Raw genomic sequence first — 22011 nt, forward strand, 5'->3', positions numbered from 1 at the left:
ATCTCGCTGCTTCCATCTCTAGAACATATCTTGTTTCCTTGCAGCGGCAAAAAGTCGCACATGGAGAACCAGGTACACTACCATCTCAATTTCATCCATCATTATAGATGTCACAGCAGTCTTATACTGTTGTGCTGTGACAACGCAAACTTCTGCTGAGGTAATTCTCTCAGAATATATACTGTAAAGGAAAAACTGCCTGTACCAGAAAATACTACGTAGATTAGTACGATTTAACACTCTTTTTGTAGGATTTAAGAATGCATTTTATTCTCATCATGGAGACTCAATGAATAAAACAAACAGCATAAAACAATATGAACAACTGTTTTTTAAAGTACCAAATCAAAAATACATTTTTATTATCTAACTTAAAAATACTTTTAAACCTGAAAATGGCTTCAGATAAGTGCTTTCACTCAATTCAGAAAAACTGTAAACTTAATTTGTAAAGCATCATTTCTAACCTGAGGCAACAGAAGTCACGCTTACTATGAAACAAAGGTCTTGTTTGGTTAAAAAAGAAAAGTTGAGTGACTCTCACCAGTGATTGGACTGCAGTACAGGGCTCTCGTTCTGGGCGATGTGGTATAAGGCACTCATAGCATTCATGTTGAACAGAGGAGGCTTCCTTTCCGCTGCAGAATGACAAAAACGAACAATGTGTGACAGAGAAAGACAAAGGAGCGAGGAGACAGTGGAAAAAGAGTTGAATGCGCTCGGCTCTAAAAACAAACTATCAAAATTAAAGAAGTATTTTTATGTTAATGTCTTACCCAGCTCTATGCAGGTAATGCCAAGTGACCACACATCTACCTTCCCATCGTACTGACCCTCATCCATGGCCAGGATCACCTCAGGGGCCATCCTACATGGAGAAGACAACAAAGCAAGTCAGCCATTTTCAGTTCTTTTCCTTTGATCCTGGACCAACAGAGAACAGCACCTCAGGGCGCACAGTCAGAGCCAACGACTACAACAGTATAAATAAAGCACAGCCACAGACAGAGGCGAGCAGGCAGATATTTAAAGTTTGGAGCACTGCACATAAAAACTGAAGCCTCTCTGTGACTGAAGTGAGGGTTGTTGCTAATAATGTTTTGTTTCCTTTCTTTATTACTGGATTTTTAAAAATGTCTTAAACGCAACGTGCTCCAAAGAAATTATTATATACATGTTTGTAATCACCATACGACTTATTTCATCCTAGTGATGACAGTGGTGCAGCTTCAGTTTGTTCCACATAGGGATATTTAGAACTAACACTGACAGTTGGTGCAGCCTGTGGTCTATAAAATATGAAACAAAAAAAGGAAAACAATAAAATGAGGCAAAATGAAAATCAACACGAATTGAATAGCCTAATGTCTCTTGATTTGATAAATCAAAATAAAAAAATGTGCATTTTAGGGCTACATTAGATTTATGATTTATGAAGAGTGCTGTTATGTCACAATGTTGCAAATAAAAAGCCGGTGCAGAGGTTACTTGTGCAAAATCACGACATGTGTCTATCAGTGAAAGGCCCCAGACTAGCTCAGGATGGGATGTTGTAATGGAGCATGAGCAGAGCACACACTTGTAGCCAGTGCTCTCTGCTTCCACATACAGCCTTTAAAATGTGTTAGCAACTGTAATGACTTTCACCTTCTCTGCTTTTTACATCCAAAGAGTTTAGTTCTGCTTCTCTTGCTACTGGAGCTAACTTTTCTTCTTTGTCAGTTTTGTTGTGCTTGCTTTTTTTTTTCTTCTTTTTTTCAATAGTGGTCAAAAACAGAAGTGTCACTGTCATCTAGACTAGTGTGCAAATTCTTCCTGATCTTTATTTTCATATCAGACATCAGACTGATGGCACTGATCCACGTCACCGATCCAAATCCAGGCATTTTTGCTGGGCCAACATGCAGTAGCATGCATGTGTCGTAAACTAACATAGCAGTGAGTTATGATAGACAGCAGCTCATTCTGAGTGCTTTTATTATGAAAACCCACATCAGGAAATGTGGTGTTTTCAGTAGCAGAATGCACTTTTCTCAATTTTTGGTTTGAAAACTTCCTGCTGCAACAGCACTAGATATATCATTTTTAGTTGTGAAGAGATTTGAAAAACATTAATATGTTTTTGTTAATGCATATTTACCTTTGATACAGTAATACACTTCTTTTTAATGCTCAGTTTGCTGCAGTAGCCATGTGCTGCTGTTGTTACTACTATTTTTACAGTGCACTGCAGTTTGCAATATTTTATTTTAAATCCTAACATTTGTTTTTGCCACCTGTTTCTATGTGAAGCCAGCACAAAGTGTAAATAAACGCATTGGGAATGATATTAAAGTTTACTAGAGCTCTGTGTAACCATAACACCAAAACAAGACTATTAATAGTGTTTTTTTATATCAGAATTCATACTGAGTATTGGTGTTAATGCATCAGAATCAGATTGGACCTACAAAAAAGTGAATTGGCCCATCCCTACATGAAATCTCAACCATGAAAAAGAACAAACTCTAATCCCTGAAAAGAAAGCTTCAGTGTATGTTGATATTTGGGACAGATAGTTCAAAGACAATGAGAAAGAAGAAGCAGAGATTGTTATGTTTTGCATATTTTTACATAGATAATTTGTGAAATATTAAAAATAAATACCAATATGTTTAAAAAAAATTTCACCCTTTGTTAAAAACAGGTGGCTCTGAATGAACAGAACATTTCCTACTGCCTCGGTGTAGAAGAGTTAAACCATTAAATCATTTGCGCTTTTATTTTGAAGTAGACACATTAAATATGGTCACTGCTAACAGTGATGGTTTCATTTAAAAAAAGCATCTACAAAACAAGAAAGCAGGTAGTCAAATCTAGCTGCTCAGACAACGTTTGCTACCCAGAGAATTCTGGGAACTGCAGTCGTTGACCCTGCTGGCTGTTTCTATGGCAACATAGGCAAAATGTCTCTAAATCAACCAAGATGAGTTTCTGTGGGATTATAACTTTAAAAACAGCTTGTAAGTGGATTATCATGAAACAGAGACAAACTTAGCATTCATTAGCATTTACTAAAGGATGTCATCAACCTTCCTAAAATCCACTAAAAGTAGCAGCTTCGCTACATCATAATTTGATGTAATACTGGTAAATCCTATTAAGGTGACTTAATTATAATGAAGATGATGATACTGTCAGATGTCTCACCAGTACGGTGTTCCTACAAAGGAGTTGGCTGGGGCGACGATGGAGGCAGAGCCAAAATCTCCCAGTTTGACCTGACCTGGCTCTGTTAGCAAGATGTTTCCCGCTTTCACGTCCCTGAGAGAGAGAGACAGAGAGAGGTGACCAGAGAGAAAGAAATGCATGCTCAGGATAATTTTGAGGAAGACAAAACAAAAAGAAGCAGCAACATGAGACTGAAAGTGTTTTATCTGAGAATGGGGACTGAATTGTGTTGCTGCACAGTGTGTTTGAACACATCCTCCGTTGCATAATCTTCTCCTGGGCAGCACATTTTGTGCTTTCTCCCCTCTGTTTTTTTGTCTCTAGTCAAAAGTGTGGGCGAGGAGAGTGAACAGACACAGATAGTGAGAAAAGGGACAGCGGTTACCTGTGAATCATGTTGTGAGAGTGAAGATAAACCAATCCCTGCAGTGCACCATGGGTTATGGCCGCTATTTCCACTTCCTGGAGGGGTTTCTTGTGGACTGTGAGGAGACAGGTATTAAGCATTATCATGTACTGTGCCTCATTTGCATTTTTTAATCACTGATTTGTCTCCCACTTACCTTCTAAGAGGTCTGAAGCTGAGCCCAGGCAGTACTCCATCACCAGCTAAGAGACAGTGAGAGGGAGCATTAAAACACAGCATGTTTTAAAGATCTACATGCAAAACCTGCTTTTAAAGATGGGAAAACCTGACCCAAAGAGGAGAAGCCTATCATCAACCAGGAGATTGTTCTCTGATGTTTTGTTAAAATGGGAAAGATGATTTTCATCTAAAAGGCGCTGCCAGAAAGGTGTTTTAATGCTGTCCTCCACAGGGCAATCACAGTTGTCTATAGAGGTCCATTTGTACAAAGAGGCATCATAAAATGCTTTAAAGTAAAAAAAAATAGATTTAACAAAATAAAACATACATTCAAATAGATTTTAACACATCTAAATTTTTGAATATAAACAGGACTCCTTCTTAGGCCTTACCCGTCTCCTAGGGCCGCTTTCTAACCCACATTCAACTAAAAGCATCTTTAAAGCCAACTCATCAGCTGTTCTTATTTGTTTTTAGAGGTCTCAACTTGCCCACTTTTAAACTTCAAATTCAAGACTTTTTAAGGTCATTTTGAGTCCCGTGTGGATTTTTCTGGTACTTTAGGGGATTGTGGACAGGCCAGGGGCACATATTTTTGTTAGAAAAGCCTGAAAAGGTAATTTTTGGATATTATGTCCCCTTTAAAGATTTTCAGATGGTGTGTTGCGTTTTTGTGGTCTAATTATTGAAATATTGCGTTTATTAATCTGTACATAATGCACGCACAGTCACGCATCTTGCACTGTTGGAATTGTGCTAAAATGCTGATATGTTAATATGAGCCCACTATTGGGCTTTAATAAAATGTTACAAGGCATGGCACTGAGTAAATATTCATTGGATCTCAAGGCGCACTGGTTAAGAGAGGGACAGGGGGACATGAGGAAGAGCGTATAAACATATGGATAGAGAACTTTTAACCCTTACTGTTCAGCCGTCATGTTGGTGCTACTGTTTTTCCACAGCCTTTAGTGACAATGAGTCTGTTCTGTTGAAGACATTTTTTTCTTCTTTTTAATTTTTTTTTGTTTTTGCTAATATCTCTCCGACACTGTGGGCTTCTCTCACCCCGTCCGTAGACAAACATGCGGTTAAAGAATGACTAAAATAAAGAAAAAATTAGCTAGAAAACCAAGACTGGATAAAAACATGTTTTAGTCAATGTGCCCATCAACAATTTAAAACCTCTCACATATAAATTTAAGTTAAGGATTAAGGATCGGGGGGCAACCCTGTCAAATCTTAAAAAATAAAAGTAGGACTGATGAAATTTAAATATTTTTTTTTAAATGAGAAGATTGAAGTAAAAGAAAGATTAGCCAAGGAGTGAGGTTCATGAAAATAAATTCCAAAAAAAAGAGTCTGCTCTAGGTGATGCAGAACTGACACATAGTAAGCAGCGTTAAAAAAAGAACATAGGCTAGTTAAAAGCAGATATTTTCTCCCATATAAAGCATCTCTACTTTAGCAACTTTCCCAGGGAACTGAGATCTTTTTGAAGAAACTATGACTCTTAAAATGTTTCAACAGGAGGAAGCAGGAGCTGCAATTTATCCATGTTTGAGAGTTTCAGGCTCTGCTGGTTCAAGAAGCTCAATGTCAGACTTGGATAAAATCAAGACTTTGGCAACTCTGCTTTTTTACTTTGAAGACAAACTCAGGAAGTCATAGAAAGCACAAGTGTTGATATCCAGGATGAGGTGTTCACATTTTCTTGTTTAAAAATCAAAGTAAGACGGTTTTTGACTTCCTTACAGAGAAAGACGGGGAATATATCAGTTTTATTCAGAATTGAAATAACATAAAGACAACTCGGCAGAGTGAACAGAGTAGACAGATGGTCTGGAGGTTTCAGTTTCTCCTTTTTCTTTAAACTGTTTCTCAGATATCACAGATATGGAGCAATATAAACAAAGATTACAAGCACACTCACCCATGCTGTGTGCTCTCTCAGGTAGCAGCCCCTGTACTCCACCGTGTTTGGGTGACGCAGCTTCTGGAGGAACTTCACTTCCTTGATGATATCCTGCCATTTCTGTAGCAGCGGAGCAGACACACAATCATTGGAAGCCCAACTCATAAACAGATACAACATAGGATTCACAAAAAGAGAGAGATGTGGTACCTCATTGGACTGTTTGCCGCTGTAGGACATCTTCTTGATGGCCACCACCTCATTGGTGCGGATGTCGTGGGCCTAAAGAGGACAGGTGAGAAAAACAAACAGTTAACAATCGACCTTTCACATACGTACTCCACTCCTGGAGACCAAGTTTAACCGGACATCGTCCAGGATTTGTCCAGCCAGCCCCTCAGTAACATTTTTGTTTGTAGTCAGGGTGATGTATGAACACATCAGGAAAAATCATGAAAATTTACCTCAATGGAGCTGCTTTTTTTCTTTTAAATGCCTGAAATTCATACAAGTGAGAAAAGCTGCTTTAAAGTGGAGACCCCTCCCTGACTCATGCCGCAAACCACTTGCAAGGCATTATGGAATCACTTGCTAACCTTGCAAAGCAGATGGATACGCCCGTTTCCCTGTTTCTCACTGGTGAATCCATCTTGCAAAGCTCCCATCTGAATCGTTTTGGGCCCGGTTAGAAAGTGACAGGACGAATCAGCAACGAGGGGCAGTACTTTCGGGCACAGTGGAGTCATGACGTAAGCCAAGTAGCAACAAGAAGCCGGTGCAGTTATGGAGGAAGAGATTAGCATGGATGCTGCTAAAGCGCCAGTTTGATCAGAACTTGACGACATTTCTTCATTAAAGGAAGAACAAAGAACGGCACTGAGTAGTTTTCTATTCAAAAGCGGACAAAAGTCGTGGACTTACATGTCTACAGTCACCATGGTTCGTGTTATGCTGTTTTATATGGAATTTATATCTCGGTAGTGGCGCACCTCGATTGCAGCTACGACGTCACGTGTTTTGTAGAGTTGTAAATCACCAGTGTCATCCCGATACGATACGATATCAATATTTTGGACCACAATATGATATTTTATGATATCACAAAATCCGTCATGATACGATTTTGATTCGATTTGATATAGAGCCCTACAGTCGATATCAGGTGATTTTATGCAAAAATTTCTCAGTTACAGAAAAAAACAGTTTCTGCAATTATATTAGTGACAGGTCTCTGTGTTTAATAAAAAATGTCTCTTTAACAAAAACAGCAAAGACCTGATTACTCCGATTACCTTTAAATTACGAACATAACTATGCACATTTGTGTTAAAAACATGTTGATTTAAAACAGCAAACATTTTCAGTACCAAATATTTTTATTTCCTCACATCCTCAGATCACTCTAAAGCACCAATATGGATTTTTTCTGCTACCCTTTATAATAATGATCAAAATGTTTGGCCTGTGGTCCCATTTTAGATTCTTTTCTTAAACTTATTTACACACGTGGACTTCAACAGATATTTCTGCTGTTAATGTGGAGGATAGTTCACATTTTTGTAGTTTATTCAGCTTACAAGATTTAAATGTAAGGTGAGATTTAAACATGTGGCATATAATGTTATATAATGATTTTTTTTTAAATTTATTTATTGCAACCTTGATTTTAATAAATGAAAAGGTTAGACAGTAGACTAGAGCAAAGTTTTGTTATAAAAGATGCTCCTGTGATGTGCAGCTTCATAACAAGAGCGAGGGGGTGGGGGGTATGAACAGCTGTCCTGCTTGAACCACGTTAAGTTTGGACAGCTTATGTTTTCATTATAAATCTAACATGAGACAGTGATGTAAAATACGTGTTTTAAAGGAGACATACAGCAGCGGACTTCTCCCTCTGTGTATCTGCGGTCTGCTGCAGACAGCTCTCGCGCTACCTCAGCCATAATGAGTGGAGCGTTTTTATCCGTGAACGGTCTCATACGGCGGTTATACAGATAAAGATCTAGACATAGTTGGCAAACTAGAGAGCTCTGTCCTGCAGTAGCGTCTGTCTGAAATATGTCCACACAGCCGAGGAAGGAGAGGATATCCTCTTTCTCTCAGCTGCAAAACTTTAAGCCACTGCTGCTAGTTAGCTAGTTTGCAGCTAGCTTGCTGTAGACGCTGCCTGGGGCGGAAACAGGCATGCAGGGGGAATTTCAAAACAAAGCATAGTTTGAGGCATCAACTTAGATTGATGTTTTGACTTTCCATCAATCTGACTGGATCATCAATCAACCAATCGATATATCAATATACACTGATGAATCATTACACCTCTGGTGTTTTGTTGCTCTGATTGGCCCGTCAAGATGTGACACACAGAATGTTCATCCAATGACCTTCCGAGTTTTTTTTCCAAAGGCTCTGCCCCCTCCCAAACCCTGTCTGTCAGTAGTTTTCCAGATAGATGTGTGAAACCAATCTATCTGACATGTCAGGTTAATCACTTGCAGCACAAAGCAGAAAGGGAGCACCATTTTTAACAGCTTTTCTCCCTGGAAATTTATAAATGAAACAAAAACGGTGGTTTACGGTTGAGTAAAAACATTTTAAGTGAAGTTTTTTAAATCTAAGAGACCTCAGTTAAAATAACAATTAAGCAGAGGAGCGGGGGGGCAGTGTCCACTCAGGGGTTCAGGTTGACCTTACTCTATTTGTACCCATAGAAGTTCTATCTATAAGTTATAAGTTGCAGGGGTTGGAGGAGTTTGGGCTACAGAATGAGCAACTGATAGGAGGAAATAACCAGGGTCTTTTGCAAGTAAGCAGCTAAAACCATAAATGACATACAGCAGAACCAGTGGCAGCTCTTACTTCCTTTAAATGGTAAAAGATTTATATGAACTGTAGAGAAACAAGAGTGAATTGAGTTCTTGCTTCCTTTAGTCGGACATATAGTGTGCAATTTCTGGCTGATTCTGACACAAATTTAAAGTCTGCATGCTCTCACACACTCAGAGCAGAGCCACAAGCAGATTCACCAACTTTGGGGTATTTTTCCTTTGTAAACTGACTTCACCCTGACCACAGCAAGCCTGTTTGATGTGCCTTTCTCTCCAACAATGAAAGATATGAATAAGCAGGAAATACCTACAGACCTCACACTGACAGTGAAGATATGTCATTCATGAATAAACCAGTTCTAAGAGCTGGCTCTTTCATGCGAACAATGCTAGCGGTTTTCCTTTTTCCCCCTTGTTGTTATAAAATATGCCTCAGAATAAAGGGAGGATCTTTACAAATCTCAGTAATAGGTCAAAAATTTCTATATTTGGCTAATTTTATGAAAGCTACATGTAGAGCTGTTTGGTAATTTGAGAAATGGCTCTTATTGCGCTGAACCAAAAGATCCAGATCACTGTAAATTGGTTGAATTCTCCTCACTAGCTTACAGAGCATTTGCTATTATTTAGTTGCTAGTTGTGTTTAACGGTGAAGCTGTGTGAGAGAGATAACAAGAGTATTTTTGCCAGCGTTTGTGGCTATTTGAGACGTGCAAACGAGAATATGAGTAGACTTCAACCTCCGTCTGTGAGACTTTTCAAAAGAAACTTCATGGATATTTGTTACAGTCCATCCCAATTTCACTGGTACGGTGTGATCACTCAGGTCGTGCCTGATTTTCAGATTGTAAAAGCAGAGCCCATGCATCGTAAACGCTGGTCGCACAGTGTAAGCTGACTTTTCACCACAAAGCATTGTTATAGAATCAGCCTGAAATCGAACAGTGTGCTGGCTTTAAATAGCAGTATTTGATCTAACATCTAGGGTTTCCATGTCATTGTCATGACAGCTCTGTCATGATGACCACCAGTGTTATAATAAAGAGACCTTTAATCATGGGAAGTTCATAAAGGGCTAGTGAGCTTTTTTTGTTAAACGGTGGAGGATTAGAATTACTTTATTTTGGCTCAGCTAACTTTGAAGAGTGTTAAAACCCTGTTTCCTCAACAGCTTATGTGGTTGTAGATCATCTGCTTTAAAACTCATCTTCACCTCTTTTGTCCTCTCAGAAATTGCCAGAAAGAGGGTGTTAAACTTCCAAAGTGAGCTGTGTTTGCTCTGTTTTGTCGTTCCAGTCACAGTGACGTTCATGTTTATGTGGTGCCATTTAATGCTTTGATTAATCCAATGGACATGCTGTCAGCTACGCAGCCGCTGAATAACGTCTGCACTACTTTTGTCTGGTCCTGGTCTTTGTCCACTGTTGTATTTCACTGGGAAACAAAGTGTTCCCAAACGGGAGACTTATCTGGGAATATTTGGGCTGTGTCTATCGTTTGCTGTGGTTGCCAGGACGGTGTGGATTGTGCTCGTTTTACCGTTCGCTCCACATGTATTCATCCAGTACATGCCAAGTTCACTGAATCTGCACGGTACAAATATGCCTACCTTTACACTGCTATTAGTAACTACAACCTCAAAATTAAAACGTATTACTTTTGAATATGTATGCAGAAGAAAAAAGAAGGGATTTTTTTTAATTTTTCTGTTGGAGAAATTAAATCCAAGTCATTTCTCTCAATCAAAAGTAACGTCTTTATTACGGGTGCACATGGTTAAATAGCTAAATACAGAAATTTGCTAGTGCAATATCTACGAGCCAGTTAAACTAATGATCTATCTTTTCGTTTTTAGAAAACATGAGCCTGAAATTCTGGTCAAATGCTCTTTAAAAACTGTAACAAAGCCTCCCGCAATTAGTAGCTTCAGTTAATGGGCGCTGCCTTCCTGTCTGAGCTTTCCCCGGGTACGTAGCCATTAGCATGTCATAGATACAGCTCAGCATGACAGTTTTTGGAACTAGAAAATGGAAATAAAGTGTTACATAGACTGTTGAGGGTTATACTCCCATATAACTACTCAACCAAAGTGAAAAGAGACCACATATGAAAGCACGGTATTAATTAGCAAATTCATAGGAAGTGAGGAACTAGCTGCTAATTTTAGCCACACTCTACACAGCATATCAGGCTCACATAATACCCGGTCACACGATGACCCTGTGATGAATTTGACTGTTTTCTGTTTTCTATTCAGACTAGTTGGTTACATGTCTGGAAAACACTGACTGGAAACATAATTATACTGTATTTCAAGCATCCTTAGCAAAAAAATGTCACAAGCTTTGACTGTTGCTTCATCTGCCATCATGGATATATTTAAACATTACAGTGTGGCTTGTGCAGGATTGTTTAAAAGTGGTTTCTAGTCTCTAGATCCCCTCTTCAGTCCAACAAGAGAAAATCTCCCACTCTAAGGGGCGTATGTGAAGGGGGGAGCTCTGGAAAATGTCAGGGACAGGCTGTCCTGAAATTTTCTCTGTCCTGAAACAGGAGTTCATATCTAAAAGTGTCTACAGTCTTCTATAAAGGGCAGAGATGCTCCTGCTTTGTATTTCTGAGAGCACACATTCAGAAAGTCTGGGATATCTCAGATGCTTTTACATCAAATCCACAGCAGAAATCATTTATACATAAAACAAAGATTTCTGCAGAACCTTTCTCTTCCTCTCTCTACCACTGATCCCTTCATCCATGACTAGCTCTTTTCACCCTTCATTAAACAGGCTTTTCTTTCAACACATCCGCAAGTTGTCCTTTGTCCTCGACTCCTGCTGCGCTTTTACCTTTAATTCCTTCTCTTCTGACACCTCTCATCCTCAGATTTCACCTTGTGTCTTAACAGAAGCCCCATCATCACCACCACCTCCTGTCCCGTCTGACACCATCTTTCTCTAACATTACGGTCTGTCAGTTATCTTCCTCCTCTGCTCTTACATTTTTAAGCCATCAGCCACTTTGAATCAACAGAGCTTAATCTCAATGATGCAAACAATATGATGAACCCAGAACATTAATAATCGTAACCTAATTTATAACTAAGGTACACATGGATAGAAAAAGACTTCCATGATTCACAAGTCAGCAAGCCCAACTTCCAATGTAGGTCTTCACAAATTCAGTTCTGTTTTGATCTTAAAAAGCAAGATTAATAATCTAACACCTCACTAGCGAGCTTCACACCCCTGAGGAGTGCAGGATATGAACTGAAAACTGTACCAAAAAATTCTTGAATTTTTTACAGGAAAATAGGGCTGACAGGGAAAGAAAAGAGCAAGCTACGTTTTAGTGCTTCACCACGTGACCAACCTGTCAAAAAGCATGACATTTTTGTCTCTATTCCAGGAATCAAGAGCAGGTTTTCAGCATAATTTTGTAAATACATAAATGTTATTTTACATTTAAAATAGGAATGTATGATTTTGGACTTTTGTAGACATGCAGGGCTTATGATGGGCCTCCTTGAGTGTATAGAGCCCTAGGCAACAACCTATATCTGATGGTGCATTTTACATTTTGACAATATTTAACACCAATATGATTTATACTCTAAATATGTATGGCCAACATAATGGCTCCAAATATTGGCAGAATTTTTTCCTATCTGCTAAAACATATATTTATTAACTTAAACTATCTTCCGCTACCAATGTCATGTCGACAGTATTGTGTATCCTTTATATTAAAGGCAAAATCATGTTAGTTAAGAGTTAGCTTCAAACTTAAAGTACCTGTGGGGAGTTTTTTATTGTTTATGAGATGACAGAAATGAAAACTGGTATTTCTTTTTGACCTAAGAAACCAAAAGCAAGACTGATTATTTCTATGAAGTTGTTTTTAAAGTCTGAAACTTCTGTAGGGGGTAGGTGTCAGAGGAAGAGATTAACATCAAAACAGACTTTATTTACTTTATACACAGCAAAGATTCAGACAGAGTAAAAGATTCTATAACAGGAGCTTTAAAACAGCAGGTAAATCAAAGAGATGTCTATGTTAAAACTAGATTTCTGACTACTAAAATTTAAGTTAAACATAATTCTGCATCTGCACCTTAAGTATCTTTAATATAGAAACGATTATGGTAGCCATATCATTCGGCCAGCAGAAGGCAAAATGAAACGATACAGACCTGTAAAAAAATATAAGCTCTGTGTCTGTGTCAAATGTTCCCCCCAAAATACGGCCTTTGTGGATTCCATCATGTGAATGTAGAAGCAGTGTTTGTGACAAAAATCTCATCCTGCTAACTTTGAACAATCAAATGTACCACTCAAATAATTTTTTAGTTAACAGTTAAATGCTTCAGCTCATGCCTGCCCCCTAGCAGCAGTGAAAACTAACTTCATAGCAATAATCAGCCACTGCTAAAACTGGGAACTTTAAGTGAGAGGCTATCAAATATAAAGTAGGCCATTCTGTGCATTAAAAACAAATAGGGGTACAGATGGTCTTGTGGTCTGGTAACGCCCCATATACAGAGGCTGCAGTCCCCCTAAGCCCTTGGTTCTCAACTAGTGGGCTTGGACCCAAAAGTGGGTCGCTAAGCTATTTCAATAGGTCATGGGTGTGTGTCTGGAAAAAAAGCCTTATGTGCTATGTCTTCATCTCTTTGTTCAGTCACATCTTTTATTCCAAACTGCTCAATTTCTCATTAAAAACATTTGGTCATGATTGAAAGTTTTAAGGATTGGGGTTGTGATTTGTCACTAAGGACATGGTGGTAGGGTTAGGGTTGGTGTTCCCTTCAAGTTGTTTTAATGCACAATTAGGCACCACTCCCCCTCTGTGTGCAGAAGATAAAGTTTTGCACTCAAATATCATAGATGAGATTTTTCTAATATGTGCTGTGAAATTCATGACTTTAACAGTAAATAACTGATTACTAAACATTAAAGCAGTAGTCACTTGGGACTGAAGAGGTAATGTCATGGCGCTGCCATATGGACATAGCATACCCATCAAATGTGTTACCCACAGTTGCTGAAGTAGGTGCTCGGGGGAGTTGAATGCCTGCTCAGGAGTTTTAGAGAACAGCTGCTCTAATCAGGAAAACCCAGGTTCCAGTCTGACCTGTGGCTCCTTTCCTGCATGTCATTACCTATCGCTCTCCTCCTGATCCAACTCAATCCACTGTCCTTTCCAAATAAAGGCTAAAAGCCCAAAAACACACCATAAAAAACATTATGGCTGCTAGCATGTTAGCATTCACACTGCGTGGATCTCCCTTTAACTTAAAAACGAAGACAAAACAGAAGGTAACTCACAAAGTAGACCGCTCCAAAGCTCCCATGGCCGATCTCCCTCAGGTCCGTGAAGAGCTTCTCAGGATCCTCCCTGAAGAACAGCTCAGCCACCTCCGGGTCCTTCAGGCTCCCGGCCCGCACACTCGACGGCATGGCCAGCGCCTAGTGAGTGTGAAGAGACGCACTGAGTCAATGCATGTTATTTGGAGGGGCCGACCTCACACCACTAGTAAGACGGATGTTGAATTATAACCAAATCATTTATTGTACTTTAACAGGAATGATTTTTTTTATTTTGTAGAGAAATGTGTCAGCTTGAGTTAAAATTTAGTTAAAAGATTTATAGGTCATGTTTAATTGACATGTTTTAAGCATATATAGAATTTATCTTCATTTTTAAATCACCCAGTACAGTCATTTTTTTAAGAACTGTGTTTTTGGTCAACACAATGCCAAAAATGCAAATGTGTGTTGGCTCTTATGTATAAAAACATTAAAGTGCCCATCAGCCTCAAATGACCATCCATCCACCCACCCACCCATCCATTCATCATCATCATCATCATCATCATCATCATCATCATCATCATCATCATCATCATCATCATCCATCTGTCCCTCTCCCAGAAATATAAGGCTAAACAGTACAAGCAAAACATTTAAGAGCACAATATTTAGGTGCTATTCATTTCAACAATACTAAAAAAATATGTTTTTTATCTCTTCAAAAAAGTGATTCTGAGGCGTCATGTCCTTTACTGGTGCTTCAGTAGCCTACACACTCTTACAATAGCAGCTGGAGTTGGACAAATATGCAAATACGCATTCTTGGTGTATTGTTATGTCTAAGTATGTATGTGAAAATAAGCATAACCTAGAGAATTATCCATCTATCTATCTTTCAACGTAAGCCTGTATGATAAGAGCATAATATGCAATATACTCTAACATGTTCAATATTGCTGTAACAATGATGTAGGAGAAATGAGTACTTGATAGCTATAAATGATTCTGTATGTTTTGTTTGCAAAATGTCCATTCTTAATCCCAGAATCTTTTTTCAAGCCTTACATTGGCACTAATGTCTGATTGCTAGCTCGTGCTCCATCTGACTGCATCATAATGGTGTGAAAACATGGCCATTATATTCAGGCTTCCATCCAGTTGGTAAAATGTTCACATGTAGAGTGAGAAAGCATGCTTGTAGCAACGATTTCTCTCATTCATTGGGATACATTTGTACATTTCTTATGTGTTTATTGCAAAGGCTCATATCACAATACCTGTCAAAGTGGGATTAATTGTGCAGCCCTAAAGTTTAATTTTAGCAATGTGAATAGCAGCAAATTTGTCTCTTTCATTCATTATGAAAAGCACACTTTGTCCTTTTTTTATTTGCTTTACAATCCAGACATGAATCATCTGGATTTTCTTCTATTTCTTCGGTCTTTTTCTGAGAACATCATAACACTGACTGACAGCATCAGTCAGAGAAAATGTTCTGGTCTTGCTCTCGTACAAAAAGGCATTTCTATGAAAAGCAGCAGACATCGTACGTAAGCATTTGTGCACTTGAAATAAACTTCCAACCAGTTTAGCAGGCTCATGGTCTGCTTCAAATCTGATAAGATATACCTCTGTTTTTAGCACAATAGAACTGTAAGCACGACAGTCTGAAAAGATCATCAGAGGTTTCCTGACCTATTATGGAAATACAGTCAAAAATGTGGTGATCGTGACAGGAGAGCACTGAGGGACAAATGTTGAATAGACTCATGCAATGAGTCTCTTAGCTGTAACATCATGTATAACATGTTATCATATCTATTTGTAATTAGTCTTAGCAGAAACACAGCATTTGGCTTTTTGTGTTGAAAGGAACTAGGGTTGTCATCATACCTGGATTTTTTACTCTGAAATGATACGCTGGTAAAATTAGAATGACATTAAAAGCAGTTTTGAAACAACCTCATCAAAGACTAGAAGTCCTAAGCACCCAAAACTGAGTAATTCCTAGTTTCAGGTGTCAAAAATTGCAGGCAGATTTCTGCATACTGTCAAAAGTGCACAATAAACTGGCTATAGATTCTTGCACTTTAGACAAAGTGCTTGCAATATCTGATGGATTTTCTATCCTTACCAAGACTGTATCCTTCTGAAGTATTGAAAAAGCTGACAACCTAAGCCTCTCTTAAATCCATTTTCTCATTATTTTTGAGTCAAAGCAACCGAACATTCAAGCTAACAGCTAATAAACTAATGAAAAATTAATTTGGACATGTATCACATGCTGATTTTTTTTCAAGTGTTTCTGAACTACTGTTGCTGCATATTTTCAAAATTTAAGATCTTTTTAAGACACAAACCAATGAAATGAAGATAAATTTTGCACTGTTATTGGATATCATTGGGGCCTTGAAAGCTTTGATTCGAAAAGTCCCAAGTTTAAAGTTTTTTCCTCTTCTCCCTTCAGTTTTATTTGTTAATTGTACATAACACTCTACAATAAATGCTGTTTACTGTCACTTGAAAAGCAAACCACCAAAAGTACTAAAAGTAATAATAAAACACTTACAAGACATTGTAGATTAGATCATGTCTTCATAAATTTCCCTGTCGAAGTGCCATCTAAAATCTATTACCACTCACATGCAAAATGATGATGTTTTTAACATTTTATAACCTTAAGGATCAGTGGTAAGCATGAAAACACTTAAAAACAGGAAGGCAAGAAATTACAGGCATAATATGTGTACTCAAAGACATGAACATGATACTCCACCTTATGAGGTGAGTATTACGTTTGTGGAGCTTTAAGCAGAAACTAATGGTTGTTTGCAAATGAAATCACATCACAGTATAAAACTCCAGATGGGTAGCAAGGAGTGATTTCTACATAAAGAAGTGCTACCAAAATGTTTATTTTCTGCCATGTATGTGAGCTCTAATTGTTTTAATTGCAGGGACAAAAAAGGCTACTTTTGAGTCCTGAAAGTTGTTACACCTTCAGGCAAACAGGTTTTAAGCTCTTGTAAACATGGTGACAGACATGGATTAAAGCATCCTCCTGGGAGCCAGTTCGGATCAGTCGGGGGGGCAGGTGGTTGTATTCTGAGGCTGTAGTCCACAATTCACTGGTCGTGGGATTGGTTCCCTTTCTCGGGGCATATTTGGTCTGAATCTTCCCCTGCTGTCACCCCCCATGTTTCCTGTCTCTCTTCAGGTGTCCTATCAATAAGGGCCATAAGACCCAAAACTAATCTTGAAAAACAAAAGAATTAAATGGTTATAATGATAACTAATTGCATAAAAAAATTTAAACCTCCTTCTAAAGCCTGGACAAGACAACACTTGTATTTTGTGCATTTTCACAGAGGTCCGGTTTGGCACAGTAAACTCTGATCTTTACTGAGTTTCCACACTTGCTGTCCGTCCAGCCATGCTTGTTTCAAATCGATTGGAAATCGATCTCTTTTCAATGATTTGGATAATTTGGCTGAGTTCAGTAGTAAATGCTAGTTTATTACAGGAATGAGTATCTGAAAAAAAACTGGTATTGACATGGTACTGGTACTAACACATCCAGCACCTACCAGACCTAAATACAACACAGACGTGGATACTTCGTTTCGAAACCCCGCCCCTTCAGTGAAAAGCAAGAGATACGTTATGGAAATGGTGTGAAAACTACTGATTTCGCATCAGTATCAAAAAACAACCCCAACGATACCCAACCCTGGTTTATTGACTTCCAAACAGCTGTTCATTTTGTACTTATCAGGCTTTTGAAACACGTATTAAATAATGACTACAGTTGGGCATTAGTTGGGATTTTTCCTGAACTGGTGCTAAATTGATACTTTTAAAAAGGGACCAGTTCCTAAATGGTGCCTGAATCAATACTTTCAAGAGAAAAATGTGTTAAAGTCAGTGGCTGTCTTGCATTGCACATGATTTAGAAATAAGAGGCCAATAGAAAATACAAGTAAATGACACAGGTGCAACTTCTCCACATTTTGTGTCCTTCCTTTGGAGTGGTCCTTGTAATGACAGCCCCAGTAAAGAGAAATATGGCAAAAAGGAGCTGGCACTCAAATGGGTGCCAGCTCCTGTGGTTCACAGAAAAGAGCCATTTTGTAAGATGTTTGTTACCAACACATCATTAATTGGTTGCCTGCCCTGCAAGGTTGACTTCCTTAACGGTAAATCACTGATTTAATTAAACCAGTGTTTATGACAAAAATAGAAAGAAAAGCTTAGATCTGGTGGGAGGATTTCTGCAGTGCTGAGTCGTATGTGATATCAATCGACTCCTCACCAGGAAATCGGTAAATACATGAAAAAAAAAACACTTTTTAGTTAAACTGTAGGGATCATACATGAAGTAATTTTCTACTGATGATTGCCTGTAAAGGCCCAAATAGAGCTTTAACATACTAACATTTTTTCATTCCTATTGATTCCTAATTGGTGTTCTTCCCTTACTGCCTCCTGGCATTTGCATGTCATCAGGATCATGTGACTACAAACAACCTACAGAGCTACCTCAGCTGAGATTTTGGTCTTTTTCTGTCGTCATTCCTTAAATTTTCAAAGAACTGAAGCTTAAGATCTGAACTAAAGCTGCTTTAATTGTTTTTGCACTACAGAAGAATGTGTTTTTTTGTTTTTATTTTAAGCATTTTCTCAGGGCACCACCCTGCAAATCACTGTGTTTAGTTTGGAAAATTAATACATTATCAAAATATAAAATGGGGACCATTTTATTTTGTGTGGAACAGAGCTCATTGAAGGTTATCAATGCTGTTTTTAAATCTCAGAAAGGCCTGTGAAGCTTATTTTACCTGTTATTGTAAAAATGTGTTAACGTTACTTTCAGATTTACATTACTGAACGTCTATATATGAAAAGAATACAGCTATTGTAAATCTTGTTGGCCTTGTTTTGTGTCCGTTTCTAAAACAAATAGGCTGCCACAGAAAGAGGAACAGGTCACTCTAGTACAGGAGAGAGTTGGTGTTCGAACAAAAGGAAAAAAGAGTTGATATATATACGTATATCAGACGAGTTTGGAAATATCTGCATGTTGAACATCTGCAAAAGACTGAAAATCATACATCCATATTTCACATGTTCAAGCACCAGATGAGGCATTGTATTACTGGATATTTTGTAACTGTAAAAGAGGAAGTGTGTGCTTTTCTCTTAAAATGCTAAGTGCATTAAATCAACCAAGCCTAAAGAACCAACCAAAGGCAATCCAGACAGACAGACAGAGAGGCAGCATGAGTTAAAATCTAGCGGTTTCATCAAAGATCATCTCCACAATGACATGTAATCTCTACAACCTTGTATCCGTCTCCTAATATTAGGGGAAAACGCATATTGTCCTTGGCTGTTGAGTCAGAGGAGTAATGAATGAGATGGGTGCTAGCATCAGTATCATGTAGCTACAGTGAGCGTCTCAGCTGAGCAGGCTACATAGCTTTTTGCACTTGACTGGTCAATTAGGCTATCTTTGCTCTTCCTCCCCGAATAAATGAATGACATATATACAACAACAGACAACAACAACTCTAGGCTGCCTGGGTGTTCAGGCTGCAGGCCAACAACAAGCCCGTATGTCAATGTCAACGTCTTCAGGATGCAAAAATGTGTTAGAAAATGGAGCTAGCTTCTCATTTCCCTACGAACAGACGCAGAGAGGCGCATACGGCAGCTTTAGCATGTTGAATGATTTATAGCATGTCTTACCGTGGCTTTTGGGATCCACTGTAGCTAGCTCTGAAGCTAGCTAACTGGCCTGGCTGGAAAATATTGGTCTCACTCCCCTTTCCTCGACACTGGTGTCTATTCAACACGAACAAACCACATTCTGCCTGTCGATGCTTTTACTTAAACTCCTCTCCATCCTGATGCTCCCAGTCAATTGGACAGCTAGCGCGTCTGCACGACTTGACATGAGTGAAGTGCCAGTCAATTACAGTGACAGCTAGCTGACTGACGGCTGCCAGCTAAACGAGCCAGGCAGCTAATAGCACAGAGCTGTCTTCACAAGAAAATCAGGGGCTAGCTCTGGCTGCTGTTAGCAACACCGCTAACTATATAACGTAACGCCAGGAGCCGCCTGGGACGTTTTCAGTGGGAAAATGATTCATTAATTTCCACTGGTCCGCTCCCTTCTCCACTGTGCACTGTCATTTCGTTAGTGTTGTCGGCGAATTTCATCCTCAGTCCGTGTTATCCCCATTTTGCTTGACTCCCATCCGTTTTTGTTCAGGACTTCATGATGGCGGAGCGGGGCGGGAGCCGAAAGGAAAACGGAAGTGCTCTTCTTCGAGGGTTGAAAAACAAGCACATTAGCTGCAACGACGACTCCACGTGGACGAAAATTTACAACGAATTAAAACCTTAGTGGATACAAAATACAAGATTAAGGATATTTTTGTTGCTCCAGTCAGTGTTTGAAAGGTGAGTTCGTTTTAAATTATTAAAATTTGAAGAAAAAACTCATATAAACATGATTTAAAACAGTATTAATTTCGTCGACGAAAACTATGACTAAAAATCAGGGATGGAAAGTAACTAATCGCATTAACTCAAAAACTACTAAAATTACGTGTTTTTTGTGTACTTGTACTTTTTTGATCAGTACAGTAATTTTAATCCCCACTAACTGTAGTCAACCTCTGTTGGTCACACAGTTGCACATGGAGAGAGAATGATTCACATTACAATCCAAATCTTCCCACTTTTGCACCATGAATGAAGTTTTCCACTAGTTTAGAGTTCACGTCTGTGACCATAGGTGCTGCACGGCAGCGCAGGGATTAGTGCTGTTGCCTCACAGCAAGAAGGTCCCTTGTTCGCTTCCTGGGCAGGGCCTTTCTGTGTGGAGTTTGCATGTTCTCCCTGTACATGCATGGGTTCCCTCCGGCTTCCTCCCACCACCAAAAACAACCTCCATAGGTTAATTGGTGACTCTAAATTGGCCATAGGTCTGAATGTGAGCGTGCCTGGTTGTTAGTCTCTATATACAGGTGCATCTAAAAAATTAAAATATCATGAAAAAGATCAATATCTTTTGTCACTCTTTTCTGAAAGTGAAACCCATATATTGTATAGACTTGTTACACATAGAGTGAAATATTTCAAGCCTTTATTTCTTGAAATGTTGATAATTATGACTTACAGATAAGAAAACCCAAAATTCAGTGTCTCAGAAAAATGGAATATTACATGGGATCAATAAAAAAAGGATGTTTTACACAGAAATGTCAGGCTTCTGAAAAGTATGTTCATTTCTATGCAGTCAATATTTGATTCTAATTTCATTTTCCAGCAGGACTTGGCACCTGCCCACACTGCCAAAGGTACCAAAAGCTGGTTTAATGACCATGGTGTTACTGTGCTTGATAGACCAGCAAACTGGCCTGACCTGAACCCCATAAAGAATCTATGGGCTATTGTCAAGAGGAAGAGACACCAGACCCAACAATGCAGATGACCTGAAGGCCGCTATCAAAGCAACCTGGGCTTCCATTACACCTGAGCAGTGCCGCAGGCTGATCGCCTCCATGCCACACCACGTTGATGCAGTAATTCATGCAAAAGGAGGCCCAACCGAGTATTGAAGGCATAGAAATCAACATACTTTTCAGAAGCCTGACATATCTGTTTAAAATATCCTTTTTAATTGATTTAATGTAATATTCTAATTTTTGAGACACTGAATTTTGGGTTTTCTTACCTTGTAAGCCATAATCATCAACATTTCAAGAAATAAAGGCTTGAAATATTTCACTCTATGTGTAATGAGTCTATATAATATATGGGTTTCACTTTCAGAAAAGAGTGATGAAAAATATTGAACTTTTTCATGCTATTCTAATTTCTGAGATGCAGCTGTATGTCAGCTGTGCGATTGACTGGCAAGCAGTCCACGGTGTACCCTGCTATCCCCCTCCTCCCTCCCAAGTGACTGTCTATTTGCCCTGTCAGCCATTAACGAGCCATTTAGGCATACTAAATTGCTAAGCATGTATTAACTTACATTAGATTAGTCTTACTAATTTTAAAATCCTCATGGCAAGGAATATGAAAGTAGCTCCACCATCCTTATATATTTCTGTATGTGGCCCTCTGTGGAAAAAGTCTGGACACCCCTGCCCT

The 22011-nt window shown here is 38.8% G+C and overlaps 1 protein-coding gene across 2 annotated transcripts in view; it reads right to left on the reverse strand.

The window, feature by feature from the left end:
- taok2b (TAO kinase 2b) overlaps positions 1–20143 on the reverse strand; it is a 47992-nt gene extending 27849 nt beyond the window's left edge. For both annotated transcript variants that reach the window (XM_041815664.1, XM_041815663.1), the window contains exons 1-9: positions 19594–20143; positions 13861–14001; positions 5922–5993; positions 5730–5831; positions 3774–3819; positions 3596–3692; positions 3190–3303; positions 777–868; positions 545–638 (exon numbers count right to left, since the gene is read on the reverse strand). In XM_041815664.1, coding sequence (XP_041671598.1) covers positions 545–638; positions 777–868; positions 3190–3303; positions 3596–3692; positions 3774–3819; positions 5730–5831; positions 5922–5993; positions 13861–13992 — 749 coding nt within the window. In that variant the 5' untranslated portion in view covers positions 13993–14001; positions 19594–20143. The remainder of the gene's footprint in view (positions 1–544; positions 639–776; positions 869–3189; positions 3304–3595; positions 3693–3773; positions 3820–5729; positions 5832–5921; positions 5994–13860; positions 14002–19593) is intronic.
- Between the last annotated feature and the right edge of the window lie 1868 nt (positions 20144–22011).

The sequence above is a fragment of the Cheilinus undulatus genome, linkage group 20, assembly GCF_018320785.1.
Source record: "Cheilinus undulatus linkage group 20, ASM1832078v1, whole genome shotgun sequence".
NCBI classification, from domain to species: Eukaryota; Metazoa; Chordata; class Actinopteri; order Labriformes; family Labridae; genus Cheilinus; species Cheilinus undulatus.